The following is a 14,578-nucleotide window of genomic DNA, read 5'->3' as shown; positions in this document are numbered from 1 at the left end:
TAACAAAATCAAAGATAAGCAGAAGCCAATGGAATCTCACGAAAAGCAAGGCGGCTTTTAGAGGAAGAGTTACTCGAAAACCAAAAAAAAAAAAACCTGGACGCTTGGAAGAGAAATGCTTCCAAGGCAAGGCACGTGAACATTGGATGCTTGCTTCCTCCCTGCAAAGTAAGGAACTTTCACTAGATAAGAACAGTCTTCTGCGTATCATCAACGAAGGACACCTCTGCTCAGTGTTTGCTAGTCTACCCTAAACAGGATTACACCCCTCTCCTGCAGAGAGGGGGTCAGGGGGAAGTGAAAAGCGAACCATCTTCTCTGCGTGTCCGTGTCCCAGAGAACCATCTTCTCTGCATGCGATTGCATCTCCAGAAGCAGAGCCAGGATCAACACTCAAGCCCACCCTGATCGCATCCAGCTTTTCCGTCCTTTTAAAGCAACGGTCTGAAATTCAAGCCGAGTTTTGGTTTTGTTTTTTTCTCCTCCTTGTGACAAAATAAAAACGAAAAAGAAAAGAGGGAGGGGTAGGGAGAGGAAAGAATGTAAAAAGCCTTTCTGACACTAAAAATCTTATCCCCAGCAGCCTCGCTAGTCCGAGCCATGCCACAGCCTCCTCCACACCCGCAGTATTTTGCATGCAGTTGTGTGAGGTGCATAAAGAGCCTGCCTAATGAATAAGATGAAGAGGAGAGTGAGGGGGAGAAGGGAGGGAAAGGGAAGGAACAACCTTTCTTTTCTCTGCTCTTCCTGGGGATCTGAAAGTTCCTCCTAACAGGCAGGTCTTCTGGGGGCTTAGGGAGAGGGGGAGGCCCCCCCACCACGCCGCTGGGCGGCTGCTGCTGCTGTTGTTCATTTGCCGTTGAGATGCTGCTCCTGCGCTGGCTGCTGCTAGTGATGCTGAGGTTTGGGGGGACCTTGTCCTCTGCAGCAACAGCAGCCACCAGCAGCGCCTCCCCAGTGCTACTGCTCTCAGAGCGTCCGCCATTTTGTGTGGTGTCCTCAGCGGCTCCTGCTCTATTACTCTCCACTCCGAGGAGGCCCGCGCCGGTCTTCTCCGTCCGCTGATGCTGCTCCGGCTCCATCTCGCCACCACTGGGGATCACGGCATCCGCCATTCACTCCTATCGCCGAGGAGCGAGCACGATAGCCCGCGCCTTCTCTTCCTCCCCCACCACACTACCCCTTCCCCAGCGCCATGCACCGCCGCCGCTATTGCTCCCCCTCCGTCCGCTTGCTTTATGGCAGCCCCGCCGCCCCCTCCCCGCTCCCTAACATGGCGGCAGCGCACACAGAAGGGGGCGGGACTGCCACCAGCCAGCCTTAGCCAATCCGTTCGCGGCACACCTTATAAATAAGGGGCAGGCGCTCGCCTGCCCGCGCTGGGGGCGCCGCCGCAGCCGCCTGGCCCGCGCGTCTGCGAGCGAGCGGCGGCCGCTGCGGGGGGCGGGGGCGCCGGCTGAGGAGCCGCCTTCAAGGCGGCAGTAGCCCCCGCCGGCCGGGCGAGGCCCCGGGCTGTCCCTCAGCCCCGCGGCCCTCCGCCCGCAGCCTGCCGGGATGGAGCGGAAGAGGCAGCTCCCTCGTTTCCCGCCTCCCTCTTACCAGGGGCGTGGGCGCGGAGAACCGGCAGCTCCTTCCTCCGGCTCCAGAGAGAGGCCCGAAGCGAGGTCCCGGCGTGGCCCAGGGGAGCGCTGGGCGGGGCAGGTCCCGGTGTCCGCCGCCGCTTCTCGCGGGGAGCGGGGCCGCCTCTGGGCCCAGGTCCCCGTTCCGCCGGCATGGGGCGAGAGCGGGCCCGGTACGCAGGGTGTGCCGCTGGGGAGGAGGGGACAGAGTATTTCCTTGCAGGAGAACGCCACATGCTCCGATGCACCGCCAGCAGACGGCACATCATTCGGGCGATGCGGTGACGGGCACGCTGGTTGAGACGAGTCCCTGGAAGCGCGCTCAGCAGACTCACCTTGCCCGGGCGCGGACCCCGCGGCGGCGTTCAGGGCGTTCAGGGCGAGGAGCGCCTCGGACCCGCACCGCGCCGGGGGCTGGCGGGGGGAGAGCCGGCGGGACAGGGCGCGCTCCGTCCTGCCGTGAGAAAGCAGCCCGGCTACTGGCGAAGTCCTCTGGGCGGACTCCCAAGAACAAGAAGGAGCAGTGCACCAAGAGTGCCAGCTCTTACTTCTTCCTCTCAACTATAAAGTTGTTTTCAAGACATTGGCCGAAATCACAGAATTTCCCCTTTGAAGAACAAAAATAAATTACTAACCGTGAAGGGCAGGCAAAAGTCTTAACGCACTTTAACAGAATTATTGGGTAGTCTCATGATGAATTAGAACAGCAACAAATAACCTTCCCCCCCATCTTCCCCTCTTTATCGGGGGTTGGTACAAACACTGACAAACTGCTTCCGGCTTTGGACTAACATGTCTTTAGTGTAAGGCGTTAAGTCCAATTAAAACACTAATGACAGCTCTGTACAAAGACAATATAAGATACAGTTGTTACTGAATCAGCTAAAAATGTGAACAATACGGTTTGTTACACCTTTTGGGGACAGAATCTTAAACTGCAAAGGAAATGTGTGTTACTGCAAAGACTTTTATGTGTTTAATTGTGTAACTTCATTGAATTTAATCCTCTTTTATATGTTTAATCAAGTGCATGTACATGCCCTTCTTGGATCGTGGCAAAAGACAGATTCTGTAGTAAGGGTACTTAAGTGACAATAGCTATTCGTGTTCCACAGCTTGTAAAACTGCAAATTGCAAGCAAGCTTCAACAAGAAAAAACTACATGTACAAGTAATGAACTATTTGACCTTTTTCAAAAATAAAACAGCTATGTCGCATCAGTAGGATAAAGAATTACAGATTAACTGAAGGCAACATAATCCAATTATTCATATACCAGAGTACCATTTTTCAAATGCAGTGAAACCAAATGCTATAAATGGTTTTAGTGCCATTGAAGCTAAGTCAGAGACTCTTTTTCCAGCAGATTTGCTAAGGAAGCTAATGAGGTAGTATGCTGGGATGGTTATGTGCAACGTTTTTTCTTTCAGTGCCAGAGCTGAATAATAATGTGAAGCTGTTACAAGTTTTGTTTACCTACAAAGAAAACATAATGCTGTATTTATAGACCTAAGTGTGATATAGCAAAACATGGAAAGGTGCTAACTTAAATTTCTTCTCTGTCACAAGATCATTGTTCAGTCTGTTCTATAGTCTGTAATTAAAAGAATAATGAGAGCGCATTTAATCCTTGTGATCATGGATGTAAATCAGCTTTTAAGGAAAATCAAGGCTTTAAATATAATGCCAATAAATGGTATTTCAACACAATAAATAATGAAATTCCATCACATCTACACAGTTATTAGGTATTCACAGATGAACTTTGCTGGATTCCTCTGCAGTACTTTAAGGCGTTGCTACCTCATGCTGTCTGTCCTACACCTGTATTGGAGGCCCATATGGAATCAGAAGGTTAACATCTATTCACCTCTGCTGCTCCTGCTCCAAGGCTTATAACTTCTGGTAAAAACAGGGTGTGGATATGTGAAACCCAACTCAGCTGAATGATTTGATGTAATTATCGATAGGGAGCAGAATGAAGATCATCATCACAGAGCATTAAAATGGTTAATTGCCTAATCTTAAAAACCCACAGTGCCTAGCACTTTCTAGCTCAGCAGGTCAGGTAGCTTCTTGTAATGGTGGGAGAGAGCAAAACGTTACAGCTTCTCTGCTCATCATCATCAAATCTACTGCGCACACTCAGTCCAATACTTCCCTAAATCGGCAAAGTAATTCATGGGTTTGAAATCACATACCTATAATTTCAGTTGTAGAAATTGCAAACAATGTTGCCTAAGGAAAACTCACCTACAGAGTTTTTTTAATCTCCTGTGTGCTTACTGGGTAGAGTTTTGAGTTTAGATTCATTGCCACGTTAGTTACCTAACACTGATATCTTACATTTGAAATATAATGGTGAAATTTTAGCTCTTTTACTAAGGATAGCAAAGACCCTTCTTTGGCAGCTCTGAAGAATGCACTACATCATTGAAAAGTGCCTGCTGAAAATAGCCCATCCTTGCAGTGCCTAGGAAATACAAATACCAGATGTTCAGTTTTACAAATAACTAGCAAAACATTAAAAGCCCACGATTTGTTTTCTTTGTTAAAAGTATACCAGTGCTGTAGTCGTTGAACAAATGCATATATTCATTAGTTACTTCTACCAATTATCTTAAATTCTGATAACTGCAGCTATTTCTAGTATCATCTCAAAAGCAACTAGCAAGCTTAAATGCAGTTTTTCCTATGCAAGGAACAAATATTTTAACCTAGCCCTTTTATTTTATTGATCTCTTTTTAGATTACCTGTAAGTCAGAAAATACAAGTAACCTACCGACTCACAAATGGTCTGGCGCTAATGGTAGCCTGCAGGGTGTTAAAAGAAGATACGCTAATAATTATCAGTTTCTTCTTAGAAGTCTTTGGGGAGCCAGCCAAGTTTAAAGAGGGTAATTAGAATCGATAACTATAATTTACATACGTTACAGAAACATAACACCAAACATTTATCTAATTGCAGAAACACGGTGTTCAATTATCCAGAGGTAATAAAACCCACAAATGCAGTGTTCAACCTATGGATAAATTAAGACTGTGTCCCTGAGAATTTGATGTCCTGCCTCTGCGAGGATTCAGTGGTGATAAAGAGAATATTACAGATGAGTTGATATATTATCAGAATACTTTTGCTGTGCTTTCCCTTGTTCAAATAGAATTTCCATATACAAGGAAAAAAAACTGAAATACCAGTCTAGTGTTACTTAAGTCTGTGTTGATCCATTATACATCTCCAAACATGCCAACCTCTTTTATTAAGTTTGAATTGGCAAAGCTGTTAAAGTCATTTCCAGGCTGTGTACGTCTTCAATATACAACTAGTTCAGTTGATCGGTGTTTGGATTTGATTATATCTAGCTTGCCGGCATTCACAAATGAGCAGTAATACTACAGAGCTAAGCTGGTGTCCTCACTCTCATTTTACACATACTCTTCTGTGCTGTAATTTCTGTGAACATATCTAATGATTCTTTTGTGCTGCATGAATCTGAACCACTGTATGAAAGACTGGAAAAATGGAGGTGTTTTGTCTAGAAGGGAGAGGATGAATAATAGCAGTTATCAAATATGGAAAATGCTGTTGCAGGGGAGGAAATATTCCCTATGTCTTTGGTGACTGGGATGAGGTTGAAATTGTATCAAAGGAGATTTAGGTTAAATGTTAGGAAAAACTGTCTAGCAACAGAAGTTAAGTACAGGAAGAAATTCTTCGGGGACACTGTGGGATTTCTTTAACTGGTGTTTTAAAGACAAATTTCTTCCAGAAATGGGTTCATATTTATTTAATGTAGGTCCTTCCAACCATATTGTCTATTCTCATTCCAAAAGAATTGCTGAAAAATGTATCTGCTTTGGGCAGGGTGAAAAAATTTTCCAAAGAAAATGAGGTCTTCTGGTAGCCATTAAGTTAATATGTATAGAGGTAGTAAGTATATAAGGTTTTTTTTTTCTTTAGGAAAACATAATTTTAGCATGTATATACATATATATACATGGCATTTATTTCCTTGCTTGTTTGAATCGCCATAGCTCTATTGACATACTGTTCACGTTAGATGAAGACCTATCCATGGACAGTGAATAACCATATGACAGTAAGATTTCTAAGACTTCAGAAGAAACATTGAGTTTAAATCGCATATCTTCACTGTATTCCAGTAATTCTGGAATGGAGCTACTTTGTATGGATCAACTATAGAGCCGTTCCAGTAAATTCAACAAGCACTAAAGAAACAACTACAGAAAAAAAAGCAACAGGGTGGGGAAGCTACTGTCTACCAAAATTACCATGTAACTGTGAGAAGTATGCTTACTACCACTTTCTCTCACAATGAATACTGGAAAACACGCTAAAGCATGTGTTTACAATGTATTTAGATACGTTCAATGATGAGGAATATAAACATCATAAGCATGTATCACAACAAATGCAAACAACGTATGAAGAAGTCTTGCTCATGTACCAAACAACATATAAAGATGTTTTCCTAATGTACCACTTGCTTTAAAAAGATACGTCTTTGCAGTGGTACAAAATTATTTTATGTATTAACTAATATAAGACTGAGAGAGATCATCACAAAAATTACTAAGTACTACCTGATAAATGATGTAACAATTCTGGATCACTGTACCACTATGAATCTTAAATCCTCATAGATACAAAATAGGTAGCAAGAATCCCAGTTCACAAAACAAAGGTTCAGTGAAAAATCACCATAGGAAGAGATTAGTTGAATACCCTGAAATAAAAAAGGTTATAAAATGTCACCTTATTGTCTTTCTAGTTTCTGTGGCTTCTGATATTTGCCAAGCATTCAACCACGACTCCCTGGCTTGCACCAAGTGGTTTCCCACCCAAGTACAAAGCAGCTGCAGATCCCTTTGATTCTGAAATCAGATGAAATGTAATACATTAGTAATACAGATTTAGTTCGGATTAATAGCCACAAAATAAAATACATTTATAAGGGAGGGTTGCATAAGGCTCCACGCTCAAGGAACAAACTTGGGTGCTTGCTCCAGACATTACCTCAGTGTTCTTTTATGAAAACAAATTTAGAAATGCAAAATATTACTTGGACTGGGCACATTGTTACAGTTTAGTTTAAATAACTAGGAATTACTATTTTACTTTCCAGAAATTACTCTAGTGATGCAAAACACATCTCATTTCTTCAAATGTTTAAGTGCTAATTTTGAGCAGGAGTATTCATGCTGACTACATTTTAGGTGCCAGGAGATCAAAGATGGAAGAACTGTATAATTAAACTTTCTTCATAGACCATGCAAAGAGAGGCACCTTCAGCAAATTCAGAGACAAAACCTAATTTACACACTTGGAAAGAGCTTCAGTGTCATTCGCCAGCCATGGAGAAAATATGCCTATAATGGTAAAAGGGGAGACAAACTGGGGAGGTAGTCTCGACTTGTCTCTGTAAAGTCAGGGATTAGTAGCAAATTCACCTAGTACTTTTTTTCTAAACAAATTTGTGATCCATAGGTGAAAGTCGGAAAAGATCTACTTGAATTTTTAAAAAATACTGACTTTTGTTTTATAGTTATTAATACATTAAAAATCTTAAAATATTTAAAGTAATCGAATCCGCTCTAAAACTACACAGTTATTTCCAGTAGATGGCAGCAGCAACCTGTAGAACAGATTCCAGGCGTTTAAAATCAGTATTTCCGAGTAAGCATTAAATATGGAAGCACTGTCCATTCTGGAACTGGAACCCCTTTTTCAAAGGAAGCAAACCTTCTTTCAGACATGTAGAACTCAGTTTCTGGCTCCGTTAGCAGACAGTCTCGATTCCCAGGATCTAAGTGCCAGACAGCATCACCGTAAAACATCAACTTTTTAAAAAACAGCAGTTGATTAAACTGACATCTAAACGTTCTGATGTTTCTTTCAAACTCTAGAAATTTCTGTGAAACCTCAAGAAACCTGCTTCCCACTATTGCAGAGGCATTCCTAAGGCAGCATCCCTGGTTCAGGTGGGTCATGCTGAATAGGAGTCACCACTGAGAAATACCTTCCCTACCTTGGAGTTCAACTCTGGGTCTATCTTTGCCCAGATTCTGGCAAACTGATTCCCTGGTACTGAGCTTCACAGATTTTAAACTAAGTGCTCCTGCTGTCTCATAGTGGACCTTTGTTTTCCAGGAGATAGGTCTTCATCCTTGCATTGTTCTTTTCAGTGCTGCAGACCAAATCTAGGGAACCAAAGACCACAGACAGTTAAATTCTCTTTTGTAGTCTCAGAGGACCCATACCTTTCAAAGACTTCAAAGACTTTCAAAGACATTCTCTTTGCTTACCTTTCTTTCTCAGCCAAGACAATCTATGCTTTTACCTTTATTACTTCTGGTTCATCAGATCTTTCCACAAGCCAAGACTACACCGACTGTTCTTACCAGAAATAAAAGAGCGAACAGGTTGATAAGATTTGTCAAAAAAGTATGAAACTGTCACATCAGACTACTGACTTTCTGCTCTTGAGAGCAAGGTGCCTCGTCACTCACTCTTCTCCCAGATCGTAAGATCCAGAGTACTCAGTACCTCAGATTTAGAGGAGCTGGAACTCATCCAGCATCTGCAGTCCTCTCCTTATTTTGCTATCCCCTCATGGTGTTGCGTTAAAAGGTTAAAGTAATTTGGCAGATGCCCAATTCGTCGTCATAAGTCCGGTCGCGTTCAGTGTACTGAACTCTCATGATTACGGATTCACAAATAACGCGATACACCTTCAGTCTAGTCGTGTTCCGTGAACCCCCATGGCCACACTTAAAGAGTCTGGTTGCATTCAATGAGAACTACCACGGCTAGATTAATGAAGAGTGCAGTTTATTAGAGCAACAGATACACAGGTTCTTTTGGATTACCGGTGATAAATTCACTGTCTGCAAAGCACGTGCAAATACCAAGAGTATGAGTAACACCGCCGGCTACAAATGCATTAAAAGATATAAAGCGACTCTATAGAGGCTCCTAAGTTTCCCAGGAAGGAACCTGGTATAACCAAGTGTTCGAGTCTTACCCAAAGGCATCCCAATGGGGGGGGGAAGAGAGGCTCAGCCCGTCAACTAATCCCAGAGGTCAGAGTGGTACGTGATGGTATCTTCCCTAACATTCTCTCTCTCTTAAACCATTTTATACTATTTTTTATGTTTCAGGTGGAGCTTGGGTGACTCTAGTCATACATACCTTTGTTATGATTGGTGTAAAATTTTCTCGCTTCGCTTTTGAAGGTATAAACTAGAAAAATTCAGTGCGCAAGCTCAGTGAGGGGTGGTTGCACCTTGGAGGCGGGTAGCTTTATAATGAGCAAAGTTCACCAAAAGGACAGCGTTTTGTCAAAAACATGACAGGCTGTTGGCCCAGGGTAGCAAATATGCAGCTTATCGGTTCTGTGGTACCTTCAAGTTCCCGTATTATCACAGTGCCTGGCCACGGTGTCTCCACACCGCTCCACCCTCGGGGCAGTTCCTCTGACAGCCAACACACCAAGTTCCCCTGGCGTTGCCGACTATAAGGTTGCAGGCCTAGGGAACTTCCGTGGAATGGATTCCTTGCATGTCAGCCGCACTCCACCCTGGAAGCTTCTTCAGTGATGTACCTTACCTAAAAATGTGAATATAAGTTTAATTTCTAAGTCACCTCCAGCAATTATTCCACACATGGTGATCTCAGAAGCCCTTGACACCTCAGGCTCTTCACTGCCCCTTGCCTTTTTTTTTTTTTTTTTTTTTTTTTTTTAAAAACATACTCCACTTGGTCTCATTCACCTTCTTGCCATGGCACTATTCTTCCATCTGAGACATGAGTGATCCAAGACACCTCGGAGATCCAGTATGAAGATTACACAGCTTTGAACCATCTCATTAGTGGAAGCACTATACATGCAATGGTGACCTGAGAAATCAGAAGCAATCTTCTGCATAAGAATCACGCAGAGGCCTATGCGTACTGCATGGCTGCAGTATGCATGCCAGGTCACTGCTGCAACTTCTCAGACTCTGTTCTCCTGACACCAGGATTACTAACCATGATGATCACTTTGACACATTGACTTCTATTACGTTTCCTCTTTACTTTGCATTCAGCATTTTACATTTTACCCATCCTTTTTGGTACATTTTATTGTCCATGTCCCCTCCCTGCCCCACAATCAAAAGTCATTCTTTCAAAAGCAGTGGCATTTTTAAAGTGCTAGAAGCAAAACAAGCTAACCAAATCCAGAACGGTATTACGATTCTTAAAGTGATTCCTCAAGATGATTTGCAAAAAACATCATTAAGCTTCATTAGATCAAATCAGTTGCTAAGTGCATGTCAACTACAAAGCAAAACTGAAACCCTTGCACTGCATGACGCTAAAAGACAGTACACAACTGTAAATGAATCTTCCGAGACTCACTGGCTGGTTGGTGGCTTTTTACTGCCCCAAAATTCATCATCTCAATGTTTTGGAATAACGTATATTTAGTAGAGATGTGACCCACAGGAATCAGGAGAGAGAAACTGATGGCAGGATATTACTTTTTTGTTCCACCTGCTTACTAAATTGATTATATAATACAAAACTTTGGGGAATGTGCTGAATTGAGTGCAGTGACCTGTTTCTTCATTACTATTTTGTATCTAGCAAATTAGATCCAAAACATGTAACACTTCCACGAGAACCAAAATACAACCTTTGGTCACATATGTTGAGACTCACTGTGTTCCCCGTTGAAATCGTTTTGTAGTCTTCTTGCACAAACCACCAAACCAAATAAAAATCAAAATGGTTTAACGTAATTTATTTGAAATGCTTCCAGATAAGTTTAAGGCTATTATTAAAAAAAAAAAAAGTCAATACACACATTCATTCTTTCTTCTCTATCTGAACACTTTACATGCTTTTTGCTCTTTTTAAACATTTTGCTGAGCAGGTTTTATGAAAATCATTCATCATCTAATATGCTTTCCTATGCCTTTTCTTCTGGAAATTTTTCCTTTCTCTCATCTTCACTGGCATACTCATTCAGCTCTAAAAATGAAGCAGTTGAAATAAATTACAAAGCCTGAAACAGAAAAGAAGATTGACTTTTTTGAAAAACTATAAATACAGAAATATGTTCTATAGGGTAAAAATGACATTTTTTTAAAAAATAAAAATACCTTGTTTCATATTGTTTATCATCTTGTCACACTGATTCCTGTAATGCGCATCAGCATATATATATGTAAGATACTTGACATTTACTATTTTCTGTAAACTTGTAGAACAGAAGAAAAATGTTTTTGACAATAATTTAGCAGTTTTTCTACTTTTGTTGGTACAAGTCCTTTGCACAGGTTATCTTGTGTAATATCAAGGATCATTTAAATTTATTAATATATCATTTTCATAGCTTGCCATACAGCACTGGCATTGTTTCTTATACTAAGAAATAAAATATTACCCAGGGATTCCTGAAAAGTAACAGGATGTTGAACTGAGTGTTTTAGACTGCATTTCAGTGACTCATCTGCTTCTCATCATAATGAGTAGATTAAATCAGCCACCAGAAAACACAGTAACATTTCCAATTACAGTATGAGATTAAATGCAACAAAACATTTTAAAACAAAACTTGAGAAAAATTTAAAGGATGTAATACATCCTAAAGGAAAAGCAATTGCCTTTTTGTTTAAACTTTCTCTACATAATCCCATAGGGCATTTGTAGAGCACCATTTATATAAAATTGTCACTTTGTTTAAAAACCAGCTACATGTAATTGTAAACAGACATTTACAGAAAATTAAATGTTTTAACATTAGTTTAGTGGTGTTTAAAACCAACAGTGGAGGTCAGTGGAGTGCAAAATGCTGAAGAGGGCCTATTCACAAGCAAAAGTTTTTTTCCATTCTTATCCTGTTTGGGATAAAATTTTATATATATATATATATATATATATATATATATATATATGGCACTGAAAGCAAGCTACCAGCTTATTTACAAATACCCAGTATTCTCAGCATTTCATTTAATTCAGTGCTGGCTGTGGAGGTTTGTTTGGGTTTGGGTTGGGTTTTTTTCAGTTGATTATTAGCATTACATGCTTTGATAAATAAACCATAGCACTTTAACTGACCAGATTTTAATAAGTTCAGATGCTGGATCTTAGGACAGTGCTTCATTTTGAAAAATTAATCCCTAAAGAGTCACTGGTTATATGGCCCATTGTTTATAGTTCTTGTTGATTTACCACTGCAAGAGTTCAGACAGGTTATTGCAAGATGCTTTTCTTTTTTTCCAGGAAACTGTTTTTTCCTTCCATGCCTTTATGAAAACTTATGATCTTGATACCCATCCTGAAACTCTTCCATATTAAGTCCACATCTTCAGCTCCCGCATTAACGGGCAAATAAAGTACTTGAAAAATTATGAAAAGATTCTTTATGTAACGCACACATAAACAGTAGTTTAGAGATTCTGTTGACAGCAAGACATTGAGAATAACTGGTCAAGTACCTCTTTCATCCACATTAGATGTTTATGGAATATAATCACAGGACATGAGTTGCAAGAGATTCCAGCTTATACAGATTGGCAATTACAGTACTACACTCATAGGTATGAATACAAGGAGGACTGCATTGACAGTCACAAAAAATATTTTAAAAGTGCTTCTCCAAATGGTTCCATGTATGGAATGCAAATACTGTACAGGTAACAGACAGATTTTCTTCCATGAACTGTAAGTTTTTGTCAAACATTGGTTTCTATTTGCTTTTCATTTTCACAAGAGTTTGTCTGTTCCATACGTTCACAGTCGACACTGATCTCGCTGGTGTCCATACTACAGTCTGACTCACAGTCCGAGTGGTCCATTTGCTCGAGCGTGGTTTCTCCCTGGGGTACTCTGCTTCCATTTGGTGACAAAAGAAAATGTGCTTCCGAGTTCAGCACACCAGCTTTGCCTGCACACGTAACTTTTTCTTTGGCCTGGCGGATACAGTTAAGCCACTGTTGTTTGTTGAAGGAGTCATTGGCTTGGAGTGAGTGAGTCTGGCTTTGAGATCCGTTTTTGAAGCTGACTCGAAAGAAGTTTTTGACTGAAAGAAACAATACATATCAAAACACTGAATGTTTTGGCTGAATGGATTTTATAATCAAAGAGTGTATTTACATAACAGAATCCGCAAAATCTTTGACTTAAGGTCTTCTCCTGCCAATACCATGTCAGACCAGAGAGAAGAGTCTGGGAATCTCCATGTTTTGTGGGGCAAGAACACAGAACACCACAAGCACTTCTAATAATTTCTTATTGCCGGATTAAACAATTTTGGTTCTGCCATGCATGAGCTACTCATAAAGCTTTAAGTTAATCAACAGGATTAAGGCTTCTCCCACACTTCCAACGCCTCTCCTCCTACTTCTCCACAAAGCAGATTTCCAGAACCTTCACTGAATACTGTGCCTTGTGTCAGCCGGAGATTGCCTCATCTTTTCCATTCACTTCACTAACAAAGTGAACACATACAAAAAAAACCCTCAACGTTTTCACAAGATAAGTGAGATTCAAAGGACCCTTGTAATAGAAACAAGCATCTTTATAATATGCTTAATTAGAAGGCCATTAACTCTTACGTCTTGACATTAACATGAATAGCTGCAGTTTTAACACTGAGCACATTAATTATCTGTCAGCTGAAAGACTTAGTTATGGAATAGCAATCAATGTCTCCTTAAGACAAGGAAAGTTGTAACAGCTAAAGCTTAAGATTTCAAAATACACTTGCTTATAATTTTGTGGGTTTGCTGCTACATGCTACATAGTCTCCCCTTCTCAATTCAGTACAGAAGCAGGTGTGTGGAGAAATCCCATTATCAATATAGTCAACATAGAGAAACAATCTAAAAGAAGCAAGTTACAATATAATAAAACAGTTTGAAATAAAAATCAAGACGTTGGATACCGATAATGTGAATTTTAGAGAAAACATTCTGATGTCTCATTGGCAGGTGTCTTAAGGTTATTATGATCCTATACGAGCAAATAAAAAAAGGTGTAGCCATACTTCTCTCATTGTTGCTGAATGCACCACGTATGGATCCACCCAGTCGCACCTCTCCATCTTGCAAGTCTTCTAGCACAAGCTCCCTCACCGGAATTGGCTGCCGGTACAGCTGGTAGCAGAGCTGTTCGTTATGGGTGATAGCTCGAGTAATCACCAACACTTCTTCAAAGAGGAAGACGTGCAGTTTCTGTTAAAAATTAATAAATAATAAAGCATTATTCCTTTTTTAGAACATCATTAAACCAGATTTATTTAAACTCGAGTATGTTATCACCTTGTGTTTTCAGCAGCTAAAATAAGGATTCCTCTTTTCCCACTATTTAAAAGTCTTATGGTGCAACAGCATATAAGTATGTAAATACAACAATTTAAAAACTTCTAAAATTATTTTTCCTGTACTCTTCTCAGTTTCTGATGTCATGATCCTAATTAATCTTTTAGTGTTGAGGCCTTGAAATGTGCATGCCATTTCAAAGCTCTCCCTACAGCAGCATGCTTATACACATTCTTCTTTCTGACACCCACTTTAACTTTTCTCTGCTGCCAGTGTTACTAAGAAACAGGCAATCTTATTCATCCAAATATTTTCAATGAACAATTATGAGCAATCTTTTTACAATTCACATGCTGCTCACAATCAGCTTCACCACAGCTCTTTGAAGCTCAGAAAATCACTTCTGCTCCTAGGTAGCACAAGTCACCTCTTATCCTCTTTAAATTATGTTCCTCCTCACATTTTGCAATCTCCAGTGGCTTCCAGTAATAAACAAACTGAAATTTTAAATGCATTTCAATTCATATCATGCACTGAAATGAATTTTTTGTTTTTCAGTGCCAAAATTTTCTTCCCAATCACGAGTAACTGTTCTTTGCTTCTAAAGTTGCCCTGACCCTAA

The 14,578-nt window shown here is 40.8% G+C and overlaps 2 protein-coding genes across 12 annotated transcripts in view; both read right to left on the bottom strand.

The window, feature by feature from the left end:
- The window catches only part of TASOR (transcription activation suppressor), a 34,667-nt gene extending 33,462 nt beyond the window's left edge, over positions 1 to 1,205 (bottom strand). For 4 of the 7 annotated variants that reach the window (XM_075514186.1, XM_075514190.1, XM_075514188.1 and 1 more), the window contains exon 1: positions 728 to 1,204. In XM_075514186.1, the coding sequence (XP_075370301.1) occupies positions 728 to 1,115 (388 nt within the window). In that variant the 5' untranslated portion in view covers positions 1,116 to 1,204. Of the gene's footprint in view, positions 1 to 727 lie in introns of all 7 variants that reach the window. The other 3 variants (XM_075514189.1, XM_075514187.1, XM_075514192.1) reach the window with 1 other exon arrangement.
- A 9,218-nt stretch (positions 1,206 to 10,423) lies between these two features.
- Positions 10,424 to 14,578, bottom strand: part of ARHGEF3 (Rho guanine nucleotide exchange factor 3) — a 141,421-nt gene continuing 137,266 nt past the window's right edge. For 4 of the 5 annotated variants that reach the window (XM_075514027.1, XM_075514028.1, XM_075514026.1 and 1 more), the window contains 2 exons: positions 13,683 to 13,869; positions 10,424 to 12,716 (listed from right to left, as the gene is read on the bottom strand). In XM_075514027.1, coding sequence (XP_075370142.1) covers positions 12,370 to 12,716; positions 13,683 to 13,869 — 534 coding nt within the window. In that variant the 3' untranslated portion in view covers positions 10,424 to 12,369. The remainder of the gene's footprint in view (positions 12,717 to 13,682; positions 13,870 to 14,578) is intronic. The other variant, XM_075514030.1, reaches the window with a different exon arrangement.

The sequence above is a fragment of the Mycteria americana genome, chromosome 11, assembly GCF_035582795.1.
Source record: "Mycteria americana isolate JAX WOST 10 ecotype Jacksonville Zoo and Gardens chromosome 11, USCA_MyAme_1.0, whole genome shotgun sequence".
Classification (NCBI taxonomy): Eukaryota; Metazoa; Chordata; class Aves; order Ciconiiformes; family Ciconiidae; genus Mycteria; species Mycteria americana.
This window is presented reverse-complemented; position numbering and strand designations above follow the sequence as displayed.